General features: G+C 38.5%; 1 protein-coding gene across 2 annotated transcripts in view; it reads right to left on the minus strand.

Annotated features, from left to right (window-relative positions):
* Positions 1-571: 571 nt before the first annotated feature.
* The window catches only part of SSFA2 (sperm specific antigen 2), a 35,486-nt gene continuing 22,545 nt past the window's right edge, over positions 572-13,512 (minus strand). The window contains exons 11-17 of one of the 2 annotated variants that reach the window (XM_003791462.3): positions 11,805-13,004; positions 9,747-9,824; positions 9,540-9,667; positions 9,013-9,163; positions 7,913-7,978; positions 6,744-7,208; positions 572-896 (exon numbers count right to left, since the gene is read on the minus strand). In XM_003791462.3, the coding sequence (XP_003791510.1) occupies positions 792-896; positions 6,744-7,208; positions 7,913-7,978; positions 9,013-9,163; positions 9,540-9,667; positions 9,747-9,824; positions 11,805-13,004 (2,193 nt within the window). In that variant the 3' untranslated portion in view covers positions 572-791. The remainder of the gene's footprint in view (positions 897-6,743; positions 7,209-7,912; positions 7,979-9,012; positions 9,164-9,539; positions 9,668-9,746; positions 9,825-11,804; positions 13,005-13,512) is intronic. The other variant, XM_023514162.1, reaches the window with a different exon arrangement.

Consider the following 13,512-nt stretch of genomic DNA (forward strand, 5'->3'; position numbering starts at 1 on the left):
CCCGCCACAATGCCTGGCTATTTTTTGGTTGCAGGTGTCATTGTTTGGCGGGCCTGGGCTGGATTCAAACCCGCCAGCTCAGGTGTATGGGGCTGGTGCCTTAGCCGCTTGAGCCACAGGCGCCGAGCCTCAAATTACATTTTTATATCTCTTGCTATACAATGGATATTTTCAATTCCATTAAAGGTATTATTCTACCAAAGTGTACTATTCCTTTTGGCAATCACCAAGTATTACTATTAAGATGTATTTTTATAAAATGTAATTAAACCTATGAGAAAAATAAGTCATTCATTTTAATAAGTAAAACACAAAACAATTTATTATTTATTTTTAAAATAATTTTTTAAAATAAATTATAATTAGAAATGGGCTATATGGGATATGTTTCTTTAAAAGACAAAATAATTAAGAAAAATACTAAAAAAGTTTGATTTTCAAGATCTTGTTACATAAATTATGCATTTGAAATACCTTTATTATAATCAATGCTTTCAAAGATTTCAAGTTTGAAAGTCCAATTCTAGGATTTATTTACTACACTAAAATTCTACTAAAATGGCCTAACGTAGATAATTCCCTGGAGATTGGTATGATGAGATTTCTCTTGCTTACACCTCAAATAGGGCTATGTGAAGTTTTTACACGGTAGAACATAATTATATATATTCTAAAAATCAAAATGTAGCTAGAAAACCAGACTTGTGTACTAAGGAAACAAAGAATTAAATGCCAAGTACTTATATTTGGTTAAACAAAAAAATTCAGAACAATTTACCTATAATTTCCATTTAATGACTATCTTGCTTAGAATTAGATGCTTTACTTGAAGATACTGCGGCCAAAAGTCCACTTACAATCTCCCGTCTGATTTCCCCAACAATAGACTCTTTAATCTGGAATGGAAAAAAGAGAAAAATCAGAACTTAACAATGTAATTCCTTTTTTTTTTTTCTGTGCTTAGAAAAAACAAATAGCATTTAACTCCTGTAATCAGCTAAACCATAGAGAGAACTGCACACAGTCTTCATGTGAACCTGCATTTAACACAGAGAGGGAGCAGGGAACCGAGGCCATCTCTGCTCTAAACAAAATCAGACTCTGGGGGCTGATCTAGCATGACTCAGCTAACTCGATTATAAAATACACAATTCTTAAATTGAAAATGTTAGAAAGTGTTATTTCATAGATTAGAAAACTTCCAATAAACACTATACTTCATGACACAAAATACCATGGAAGGACTGACTACATGTTTTTATTACTCCCTACCTTTGTAAGGTAATCAGCAGGACACACAAGGGCTCTCACTGCTTAAAAATACTTTGATAAAATAATATACAGATATGATGCCTGTTTCATGTGATGATAAAATAATATCCAGATATGATGCCCGTTTCAGTTGATGACACCAACTGAAAGCAAAATACCTAAAGAAGTTTAAGAAATTATATAATGTACTAACCTGTACATTTGAAATGAAAAAGAAAATATTATCTTTAGTACAATTTATTTTGAAATAAGGAAAACTTCCTCAAAACAGTCATAAACTCTAAAGAAATAACTTTTCCTTTAGTTGTATGACACAGTTGTCACCAGTCTGAAGCTTCTGCTTCAGATAAGGATATTCACCGCATCCCATTGCTGGGAAAGTCAAAGAGACCTAGCGCAATGACAATTCCATCAGGGTCGTCTTCTCCAGACAGCCACGCCCATCTCCACCTTTTCTCTCTAAAGCATCACTTTTTATCAACACTTCTGAAAGCTTAAAGTGTGTATTTCCTGAAATAAACTAATAACGCCCTTAAATTAGCACTTGAGGCACTCTCAATCAGCTTTTTAAAATTCTCCATTTCTACAGTATCCTGGCAGCCAGAATGATCTATTTCCTAAAATATTCCAAAGTACTTTTTTTTTGCAGTTTTTTGCTGAGGCCAAGTTTGAACCTGCCACCTCCGGTTTATGGGGCCTTCACCCTACTCCTTTGAGCCACAGGAGCCACTCCCAAAGTATATTTTGAACACATCTTAATTGAAGTCTTTGAAAAAATGGCTCTGTATTAATCTGTCATGCAAAATTGGTACACAATACATAGATTTTCATAGTTATTCAGGAAACAAAATGCTCCTCAGCCACCAACCATCTGTAGGAAAATATATTTAAGTAAATATAAGCTTTTCATTTTACTTCCTATCGAGATTTCTAAATATTAAACAGCACCAAAAGTTTTTGAAGCTCATAACACTTCAGATTTACTTTTTAAACAAGTATGTACTGGATACAAATGTTCTAGAAACTAGACTCTCTTAGCCATAGTATATAAAACACAAATACAATATACTGAATGAATCCAAACCACTGAAAATTTATATTTTAGGAGACAATGAATAGTATCATCTTTCCAGTCCTGCTGCCAATGAAATATGGCAATTTTATTACATGCCATCATTCTTCATCCTTAAAAAAACCAACCAAACACACACACAAACAAAAAAAAAAAACCCACGTAAGACTAGCCAAAAACTATTCTTTACAAACCAAAAATGTGTGCTGTGTGCCAGCCTTTTTCTGGAGTGCAGACATGACTAGAGTAAAACATACAAGGATCTCTATGGTCAAACATCTTATAATTTTACATAGCAGGTCACGAAAAGTTAGAACTGTCTCCGATGATAGTGGAGAGAGAAAACTTTAAAGCGTGAGAGTCTCAGATGAGAGGAGAGAGTATAATGGAGCCTTACTGACAAACAGTGCCTTCTGGGAAGCAGAAGGAGAATTAGAGAAAGAGGGGTGAGGTCGGATGAATGGTACACTGAGAGCGCCTTCAGGTAGGGGCTCAGGTGATAAACTGCATACATAAGCACTCAATAAATATCTGAATGGATGAATCAGTAGAGTGAGGCAGCAGGACAGACAGTATCAGATACAAAAAGGAAGAGAAAGTGGAAGAACAAAGAACCGCAGACTTGGCACTGAAAATGACAAAATGCCTTGAAATAATTTATCAAAGGAATCAGTTCTGAAGTCTCCTGTGCTACACAGAGGTTGGAAGGACTATGAGAAGGTTCTACCGGGACTGCTGGTAAAATTACTTTTATGAACAGAATTCCCAAACAACAATGTAGGCTGAAAATAAAACTGCCTGAGTGAGATTAAGAAAGGAATGATACTGACAATACCAAAAGACTCCCTGCAAGTCTGACGCCTGGGTCCACTTAAAATGTACCTACCGAGAGCCTGCTGTGTGGCAGCCACTGTATCAAGGGATCGCTAAAAAAAGTTGCAATAATCACACATGGGCAAGCTGTGTATTTTACCAAAATACATGTTTAAGACACGTCAAATATGTTTAAAGATTCTGAAAGGTAAGAACCAACTCTAAGCACATGAATAAACAAAGAAGAACTCCACAACACAAAGCAATCTATGTTTACTCTTTGACATTTAATTCTGTTGAATTTGCTTCCATGGGCAAATATTTATTAAGTATCATTGATTGATTGATTGATTTTATTATTAGTAGTATTTTTTTCAGGCAGAGTCTCACTATGTCGCCCTTGATAGAGTGCCCTTAGCATCACAGCTCACAGCAACCTCAAAGTCCTGGGCCCAAGTGATCCTCTTGCCTCAGCCTCCCAAATAGCTGGGACTACAGGCACCCGCCACAATACCCAGCCATTTTTTGGTTGTAGTTGTCATTGTTGTTTGGCAGGCCCGGGCTGGGTTGAAACCCACCAGTTCAGGTATATGTGGCGGGCGTCCTAGTCACCGAGCTATAGGCACTGAGCCTATTAAGTATTTTTTATTTACACATATACATACATTTTTAAAGTAAACAGCTTCAGGCCACTGATCACATGCACCACAGATGATTGGGCAAACTTAAATGTGATTTTTTCCTACTACAATTTTCACAGTGTACACAGAAAAGGGGTATCTTTAAAACACCAAAGGTGATGGGTCAGGAACATGTGAAAACAAATCATCCCTGCCCCTCCCCAGTGGTATGCCACTTTTAATCTGATAAAAGTTTAGTTACTAAATGACTACATTAGATGCTTAACTGGAAGAACTTTCTTTCAATGCTCTCTTCCAAAAAAAGAATCCTATACTATTAACACATTATAAATGATGAAAACACTCTTTTTAAAAACCTCACTCATGGTGCAATGACGAACCAAAGTCCTGACATGTTATTGTTTTCATGCACCCACGAGTACAATGAGAAAACTTTCCTAAAAGCACCCGGCAATCATATTTAATCCTCACCTGCAAAACTGTTCAACTCAAGATTAAATCTTGCCTTCTTTAATGGTGGCTTTGTTAATGGAGTTAAGGGCTCAGAATTTACTGGGAGAACAGAATCTTATTTAATTGTCTTGGAGGCTGATGCACTAAGCTTAAAAAAGAGACTGGAATTTAGTACCATGTATATTTAAGTTAAAAGATCAGCAATTTGAAATGGAGTAAAGACTATTCTGAATTTTAAATACTTGTAAACAAACCAACAGAAAACCACTTCAACTGAGCTGATAATAACACAAATTTGTTTTTAAAATTACAACTGGCATTAAACTAATTTATCTATTAATATGCGCTTTTAAAGCACTTCAAAAAAACTTGTCTTCTGAAGTACAACAATATTCCTTTTATGCCTTGTCTCATCTATCGACATTTGCTTGGAAAGTCCATCTATGTAGACAGTAAACAAGTCCACCTTAAATCCAACTTCCTCCAGACTAGGCCCAACTCTGAACGAAACAGCTTGTAATTATTAATGGGTTCACTACCAAATTCCCAAAAATTCTGAAAATACATGCCTTGCGTGTCAGTTTAAATGTCTGCAAATAATAAAATCTCTCACATTTAATGGGACGGTCTTCTAAATGATTAAGAAGGTCTCTAGAGCCAAGGAAGCCAAAGGAGAACTGACATTTCTCCATACTGTGTTCTAATGGCCGAGAATCAAAGTTCTCGTTTAAAACAAATGCTTTATTTCCAGGAAGTTACTTCAGACACATATTAGGCCATTACAACTTTAAAAATGAGAATTCAAAGTGAGCATTAAAGGGAGAATTTGTGCCAAACAAGTAACAAAGTTTTCAAGCAAAACTTTCAAACCAAAGCAAGCTAAGGGGAACAAAAACATCACATTTCTAAAAACAAACAACAAAAAAAAGCGATCTTAAAATCTATTTCCGCAGTCAGCAAACATAGGGTGGAAAAGAACATTTTACTCAAAACCTGATCTTTGCTATAAAACACGTAAACAGGAGTGGATTACCAGTCACAGGCACACGTGACTGAACAGAGCGGATGCACAGAGTTTGCTAAACAGTCCAACTGTGTCACTTTCCTTCCACTCCTTCACAGTAACTCACAAGCTGCAAATTCCAAAGCCCAACTCCAAAAACCTAAGGGAATTTTTAAAGGTAAAGTGCCATATTTATTGTAATATTTATGTATTTTTTAACCATTTAACATGTACAATCAGCTCTCTGTATCCTCAGATTCCCTACCTATGGTTCAATCAACAGCAGATCAAAAATATTTGAAATAAAAAATTATCCCTGTAACTGATACACATAATAGTAGAACCTCCATAGGTGACCACTTCTCTACATTGACCACCTCAAGTTGACCGAATTTTCACAGACCGGACATGCACCTCATCTACGTATCAGTACAGTAGGCTGAGTTCCTAACATGGACCATCTCCAAATGGTGACCAGTTGGTTACAGTCCCTTGGGTGGTCAACTTACAGATGTGCTACTGCAGTTCTTCTAACTCCCTGATCTTAGTACGAAAAAGGTCAATTTCAGTAACTTTATCACACTTTGACCTTTTACTACTAACTTCCCTAAAGTTTTACAGTCCTTTTGGTAATCTAGAACTACAGTAATACTTCAGATTCTCATAAAGCCTTCTTTTTCTTACTATATTTCAACTTTTGAACAACTCATATAATTTCCACACTTCTACACCCAGCAAACCAAACAGATCCAATTCTTTATATTTATTAAAATCATTAAAATCACAACACTATTTTCTCATGTCAACTGAAATTATAAAATGCAGCTTTTAATCCTGGACCTCTTGGGAAAAAGAGGTCCAAAGAATTTATTACATGTTTATCTACTTCAAGCCTTGCAAGTACTTTTTCATCATAGTGAATAGAAAATTGCAACTATTTCACACTGGAGTAAGGAATCTGCAGAAATGCCATCACAAACATACCTTAGTAGACACTAATTAGACTGGTAGGAAAGAATTTAAAAGCTCTATGAAAATTACTAAATACTGTGAGTCAAAACAGTCTCTTATCAACAACAAACATTCAAATAAAATCTCCTCTACCGAATGAAAGTTACGAGAGGCTGGGAAGGGCAGTGGGGAGAAGGGGATAAGAGCTGGATGGTTAATGGGTTCAAAAATATAGTTAGGTAGAATGAAAATGCCTGATAGAACAACAAAGTGACTATAATCAGCACTACGTAGGGTATACTTTAAAATAACTAAAAGAGTAGAATTGGAATGTTCCTAGCACAAAGAAATGTTAAAGGTCTGAGGTGATGGATACCCCAATTACCCCAACTTGATTAATTCCATTGTATGCCTGTATCAAAACATCACAGGTACCCCATAAAGATATACAACTATTATATACCCATAATAATTACAATAAAAAATCTCCTCTAACACACATCTCCAGATGAATCCATGAGGCCGAGACCGTACCCACCTCCCGTATGACCTGCTGCAGTTCATCCTGCTCCACACTTCTGTGCATTTCCTCAGCAGCTGCCATTCCTGGGGGTTTTCTCTGCCCTTCTTCCACTACAGATTTAGGTCCTACAGCCTCTGGGACTTCTTCAGCTGCTTCACCTTCCTCAGAACTTTCCACGTCTGGAGGTGTCTGCACAGAGCCTGTTCTAGAAGGGGCGGTGGGCGTTAGGGCCACTGATGCTCGGAACACTTTCTTACTTGCCACTGACTGGGTTTTGGGTTTGCTCACAGAGGCACTAAAAGGTACTCCAGTTCTTCTGTGAGCGTGAGAGGGACCAGAACATACAGAAGATGACTCTGATGTTGCCTGGGAAAAAACAGATTCTGAGCTTTCTCCAGGAGGAACCTCAAATCCCATTTCTCCAAGGCCCAGGCCTAATTCAGACTTCAGGTATGACTGCTCCTGTATCAGTTCAGTGACCTGGAGATCAGAAAAATCGTTATTTTTCTCTCTTAAATTAAGATTAGTATTTTAAAAGAAGTCTTACATCCTAATTGTGATTATTGAGAATAACTGCAAAATTGTAAAGTTAATATGTTTTATTTAGTAATTACTCAATTTCATTTGCAAAAAGAACAATTTAGATTCCTGGTGAGATCTAGCAACACAACTGGTAACTGGAATACAGAGTGGGATGAAATTTTACTTATTACCACACTAGTGTCCAAATTACTTGGAAGGAAGAGTCCAGTGAAAAACAAAATACTCACAGTGCTTCTGCCTCAAATAAGCCAATTTGTCAAAAATTCATAAAAATTGGATTGTTGTTCAAAAAATAGTCATCTTACAGAACTACCTAAAGGATTTGGGATCAGGCTATGAAAGCATACTTCTCCTGAGTGTAAGCTGAATACGTTTATTTCTTTAGGTCATAAAGATACATTATTTCCTTTAGGTCATAAAGAAGATAAATCATGATGGCAATAAGGGGGCCTTCCAGTGATTTAGGTGGCAATGGACTTTCAGAAATGCCAAACTCACTTCCAATCAATTTAATTGTAACTTATCAAATTCTAAATTTAAAACAAATAAATATACATTTCATCTCCACTAGGAAAACTGTGTGTTTATGAAATGTTATAGATCATTCCCCTTGCTGGTGATTTAAAAGGAGAGAGGCTTACTGGTTCCATCACATTCAGTGGAGAAGGGCAGGATAAGTTATCAGCACTTCTACTGCTACACATTCCCTGAAATGGTAAGAACAATATATTATATATTTCATATATATATATATATATTTTTTTTTTTTCAAATTGCAAGAGTTTTGTAATAAAATTAATTGGCTAATTAGTGTGAAGAAGCATCCCTTTATGTCATCAAGGTCACTTTCAACTGTCATTTAGACGACAAAATGTGTTATTCCAACTGAAAACTGATACAAGGTACACAGAGAATGTTCTGATCTCTGCTGCCACCCCCACATCTTTCTCAGAATAACAGAGAAAATGTAAGAATACATTCACTAATGACGTATAGCAGGCTAACCCTAGTCTGTGCTCTATCTGTGTATACACAGGTTTACTCCATTCTACTTCACACGCGCGTGTGAAGGGGTATGGGCATTCATTCACTTATTTTTAATAAAATCCAATGCGTTGCTAAAATAATAGAAAAAAAATTCATTACTGCAACATTCTAAAGCACATTCTACAACTTCAAAAAACATTGGCAGAAATAAGAATACAACCACTGAAATTCACATTTCATGGAAAAAAACATTAGAAGTATGGAAAGTGGTACAAAATAAAGGCAGGGTTTTCTTTTTTCTCTTTGCTGTCTATGTTTCTTATCTAAACATCTCACTTGATTCCTTAAAACATCATAAAGAAGGGAAAAGAATCCAAAATGAAGGAAAAGTTTAACCAGTTACGTAAAGGCAAGAAAGGGGTAAAAAACACACATTTGTGCTCTTTGCAGTTACATGCAGTCATCAAGTTTAAACTAGTCACGTGATAACTCACTCTCATTTTTCCTTTAAAAAAACTAAACTTTTGAATTGACTCTTATTCTTTCCTATTAAAATTTATCATTACAATTTTTCAACCTATTTCTAAACATACTAAATATTTAAGACAATTACCACAACTGCACATTCAACTGATTTGTGGGAAAGCTCCTTAAACAGTCTGCATGCCTTTAATACCATAAAATAGCTGACTTCAAATGAAGGCACGTGTCCTAACTTATGTGCAAACTCCCGAGCAGGCTCAGGGCAGCGTACCAGGAGTGAGGAGGAGCGGAAGGGCGAGGGCACACACGCAGCTCGCAGCTGCTCCTCCAGCCCCAGCAGGCGCTCCTCCAGCTGCAGTTCCAGGTCCTGAAGCTCCATCCGCACTGAATTTCTCAAAGCCTGGAGCTGATCAACTTCAAACCTGTGGGTATGGTAACAGGCACACAGCTTGACAAATGCAGTTTGATTCCTACTCACAACTGTTTTGGCAATTATAAACTAAGAGAAGGTACCGAAATCCTGACTTGTATAAATTTGCGCAATATAACTACAACAGGGGAATCCAGTTGGACATCAGTCTTTTTTCCTCCGTACTTTCTCACAAATATCCCAAATGCTGAAAAACAGGTTATAACCACCAACTTCCTTAATGTGCTGAAAGTAGGGAAGTTCACTTAGCAGTACACAATGTGTGCCTAACATTATCTAAACCAGTTCACAGAAAGATACAGGGTGCACAGCAGTAGAAATGAAACTTGGCTTAAAAATAAGTAAATTGAATGAAAATGAGCTTTTACCTCTCCTCCTCCGTCATATGATGATAAACCAGGGTTTGCTGACGCAGCATTGCCAATTCTAAGTCCATCATTTGTGTTCTAAACAAGTTCAAGCTCCGCCTCATTACTTGGAGCTCCTGAAAAGTATTCTAAAAGGCAACATACCAAAATTATCCTTCTAAATCACACAGATTATTCTGTAACACAAAGACGTAAGTAAGAACTTACTTCATAAAGAGGTAGAACAGCTGATTTCTGATTACTATACGGAGCAGCAGCAAGGTCGGGTCCTCTCATCATAGGGTACTTCAAAAGAGTAAAATTAGGATTAAAAGTCAATGTTAAAGTGGCTCCTTCCAAATTATTCAATATGTTAAAAAGGTAGAGTTTGGGGCTATTTTCCCCTTTGAGGCTAAGCAATAGCCACAACAAAAACCTTTCATTATGAACAGGAATAAAAACAAAAAACCAGTCCCCAGGGATACCTATTACTGCTACCTGTTCCGGATGTAAGTCAATGTACTTAGGAGGAAGAAGAGATAAAGGAATGTGAATAGTTCCTATCTCTGTCTTATAGGACTACCCTCTTGCCTTAAGAAAGTAGGGAAACAAAACCCAAAAATGTACAAGCTGCTGTAACTGTCATCGTGAGATTACAGTAATTACTGACTAGACAGGACAGAGTCCTAATCACCAGTCTTTCCCTGGCATTTGAGCTTCTCCTATGTACCACACTACTTTAGGCAGTGAGATAAAAAGACGTTCTCACAGTGTAAGGAAGAACAAAAGAGAAGGTTTTTAAAAAATTAAAATACAGGGAGGGGGAAGCGCTATGTGGAAACAAATAAAAATTCAAGTTTAGGTTAGGTGAACTTTTCCCAAAGTGGTGACACTTGAGCTGAATCTTAATAGCAAACAGGAGTTGGCTATTCAAAGAAAGCATGGGAGGGCCTTCCAGGTTAAAAAAAAAAAAGAAGGCATGTGCAGATACCTAAGAATGCACAGCTATTTAGAGACCTGCACACAGTCCAGTAGGGCTGGAGCACACACCTACAGAACGAGACTACGGAGAGGGGCAGAGGCCATTATGTCCACTCATGTAGGGAGAGTGGGGAGATTATTAGCTGAGTTATTGATAGGACATCCAAAAAGTAGAGACCACAGAGCAGAACAACCTGGTTTAGAAAGAACAGTATACCATGAGAGTGCAGGTGGACAGGGCCCTAAAAGTCCTCACCTTCCTATAATTAGAGCTGAAAAAGCATATATCCCAGTCACAGCTAGAACTCCATTTCATAGAAACACCCATATTTTGGTTAGACTAAAAACCATGAGGAGGGAACTGTCATCAGGATAAAACCTACATGTATTAAAAGAAGGTATATCTTACTGTAACTGAAAACTTACAACTCTGCTTTTTACTTTTAAAGCAACTTTCTGCCTACTGTTTCATGATGATTACAGATGTATTACATTCATTCTAGGCCTCTCTGCTTTACATTGAACAGTGTGGACACTACACTGATGTTTTAATTCCTCAAGTGTCTAAATATAAATAAAATTCAGACAGAGATTCAGAAAGAAAAGGTGACAAGCAAACCTGAAGACAACTTACTTATTTTCAAAGGTTTTCTTTTTTTTTGAAAATTATTTCCAGTCTACTAACCAACCTGGGTGACAACTTTAAAAACAAGACACACTGAGCACTATGAATCAAATTCACACTTTACCTGGTTTTTTTCCTGTCCTGGAGTAGTCCCAGTATTTGAACTCAGTGAAGTGGGCTAATCCTGTGCCAGGACAGCAGCATCAGGGGTCAGTAGGTGAAGGGGATGGCTTAGCCAGAGAGAGAACGAGCAGAACCAGGAGAACACGGTGCCACAGAAGCCCACAGGGAGGAACTTGAGAAGGAAAAGGCAGTCAATGCATTCGGTGGCAGAGATGAGGGGACAGAGGACTTGGAAAGGGAAGATTTTTAATAAGAAGCACAACTTGACAAAGACAATGGAGAACAGGTTAAAAAAGGAGAACATCTATGAGCAAAATCTCTCCCCTGGGAAGGGAGGGAGATTACCAAGTAAGAAATTAACTTTGTTCAGGATTACTTTTCCCTTGAAATAGGAGGGAAGGTTATAAAAGGAAGGCAGATATAGGTTAAGTTTAGACAGGTAAGAAAATAAACTCAGGGCTTCACACCTGATTCTCAGCTTCTTAGAGAATTGAGAGGTGCTCAGAGCAATAAAAGAAAAAAAGACATACTCAAGAAAGACATGCTTCTCCTCATACCTGCGCAAGATTCTGCAGTGAGTTCCTTATATCGTGCAAGACTCTTCGCAGCTGCATTTCAATGGTGGAAGGAGGATTCCCAGAGCACCCTCGGTAAGGGTAGGCAGCATGTCTATGTGAGTAAGGACACCCGAGAGGGGGCCCAAAGGCACTGCAGGTGGCCCCGGATATGTTGGGAACACTGTGAGTGCTCAGGGTTCTTGCATGCTCACACAGGGGCCTTTCCTGCCACTCCGAGTGGAGGGAATGAAGGGAGCAGGTGGACTGAGATATGGGTGCCGGAACAAACAGCGAACAGGTAGGAGTCCTTCCATGATGGCATTCCTCCTGGGTCGCCTCACTCTGGGAGGCTGTTTCTTTCTTCACAGATGGTGCAGAGATGAAAATGGTGGATTTAACTAAGGACTGACCATCACGCTCCATCACCCTCTTCTCTAATTCCTGCTCCTCCTCAGGGGTGTACTTAAAGGTGAAGGACGGTGGGCTGCATCTGGTCTCTTTTCCTGGAGATAACCGAACATTGACAGAGGACACGACCCTGACAGGGCTCAGTAAGGTGGTCGGTAAAGACTGAGACCTTCTTAGAGGATATCCAGCTTTTGCCAGTAAGTACCTATGTTTTAACAGATCTTTTGATTTTATCAGGCTACGCCCTACTCTTTGATTAGACAGACCGCAAACCTTCATTTGAGCTCTTTGCAAAGCTGTGTTAACTCTGTCCACAGAAGAGGGAGGTCCAGTTGCATTTTCAGAGCTCTTATCACCACATTTTGCTTCAATGGAAGCCAGAGATTTCAGAATATGATGTGTGGTATACTGAGTAAATTCGCACTCACTGCTTCTATCCAAATCACTTTCGGCACTTGCTTCCCTCAGTAGCTCTGTCTGTGCTAAATCCTCTTTCGTTTGAGTAATTTCAGTAACATGATCTCCTGGACCACAGGTGGACTGTTTATTTTCCTTATTCTCAGTGGTCTCGCACTGAGGGAAATCCTGGCTATCTGACTTTCTTTTGTCAGCAACTGTTCCTGCCTTCTCTTTTCCCTTCTGGAGGGGGACGAGAGACTCCTCCTCTGATTCATTAAAATAGGGCTGGTCTTGTACTGTTGGTGTGACAAGGTCTTCACCAAATGATGTGACTGTTGTCTCACTGTCACAGCTATCAGCACTACTCCCCATGGCTTGCAAGGGCTCGTGAACCTATGAAGGTGGAGAGGTGAAGAAAACAAGAAACATCATTAAAAAGAAAACACCAACTGATCTGATGCCTCTATTTACCACTTCCCATCTCGGTTGTGGCCCCAGTTCCGCTCAAAAATTGTTTTTACTGTTCCTGGTATGCAACCCTCTTCCCCCTCACTTTCTCACAAAGATTTTTAGATCTTCACCCTTTTCCTTATATTCTCTTTCCAATACCCTCCTTCTCTCCTTTTAAAACATGACACTGACTCGTAAAGAAAACAGACATGGGTGCTAAGGCGGGTGGACTGCCCGGAGCTCACACGATCGAGACCAGCTTGAGCAAGAGTGAGACCCCATCTGTAAAAATAGCCAAAACAGCTGGGCATTGTGATGAGCGCCTGAAGGCCCAGCTCCTTGGGAGGCTGAGGCAAGAGAATCGCTTGAGCCCAAGAGCTCTATCTAACACTATTTAACAGCACCATCTAACAAGGGTGAAAAAGTGAGACTCAGGCTCAAAAAAAAAAAA

The sequence above is a fragment of the Otolemur garnettii genome, unplaced genomic scaffold (assembly GCF_000181295.1).
Source record: "Otolemur garnettii isolate 467f Iridium unplaced genomic scaffold, OtoGar3 scaffold00048, whole genome shotgun sequence".
NCBI classification, from domain to species: domain Eukaryota; kingdom Metazoa; phylum Chordata; class Mammalia; order Primates; family Galagidae; genus Otolemur; species Otolemur garnettii.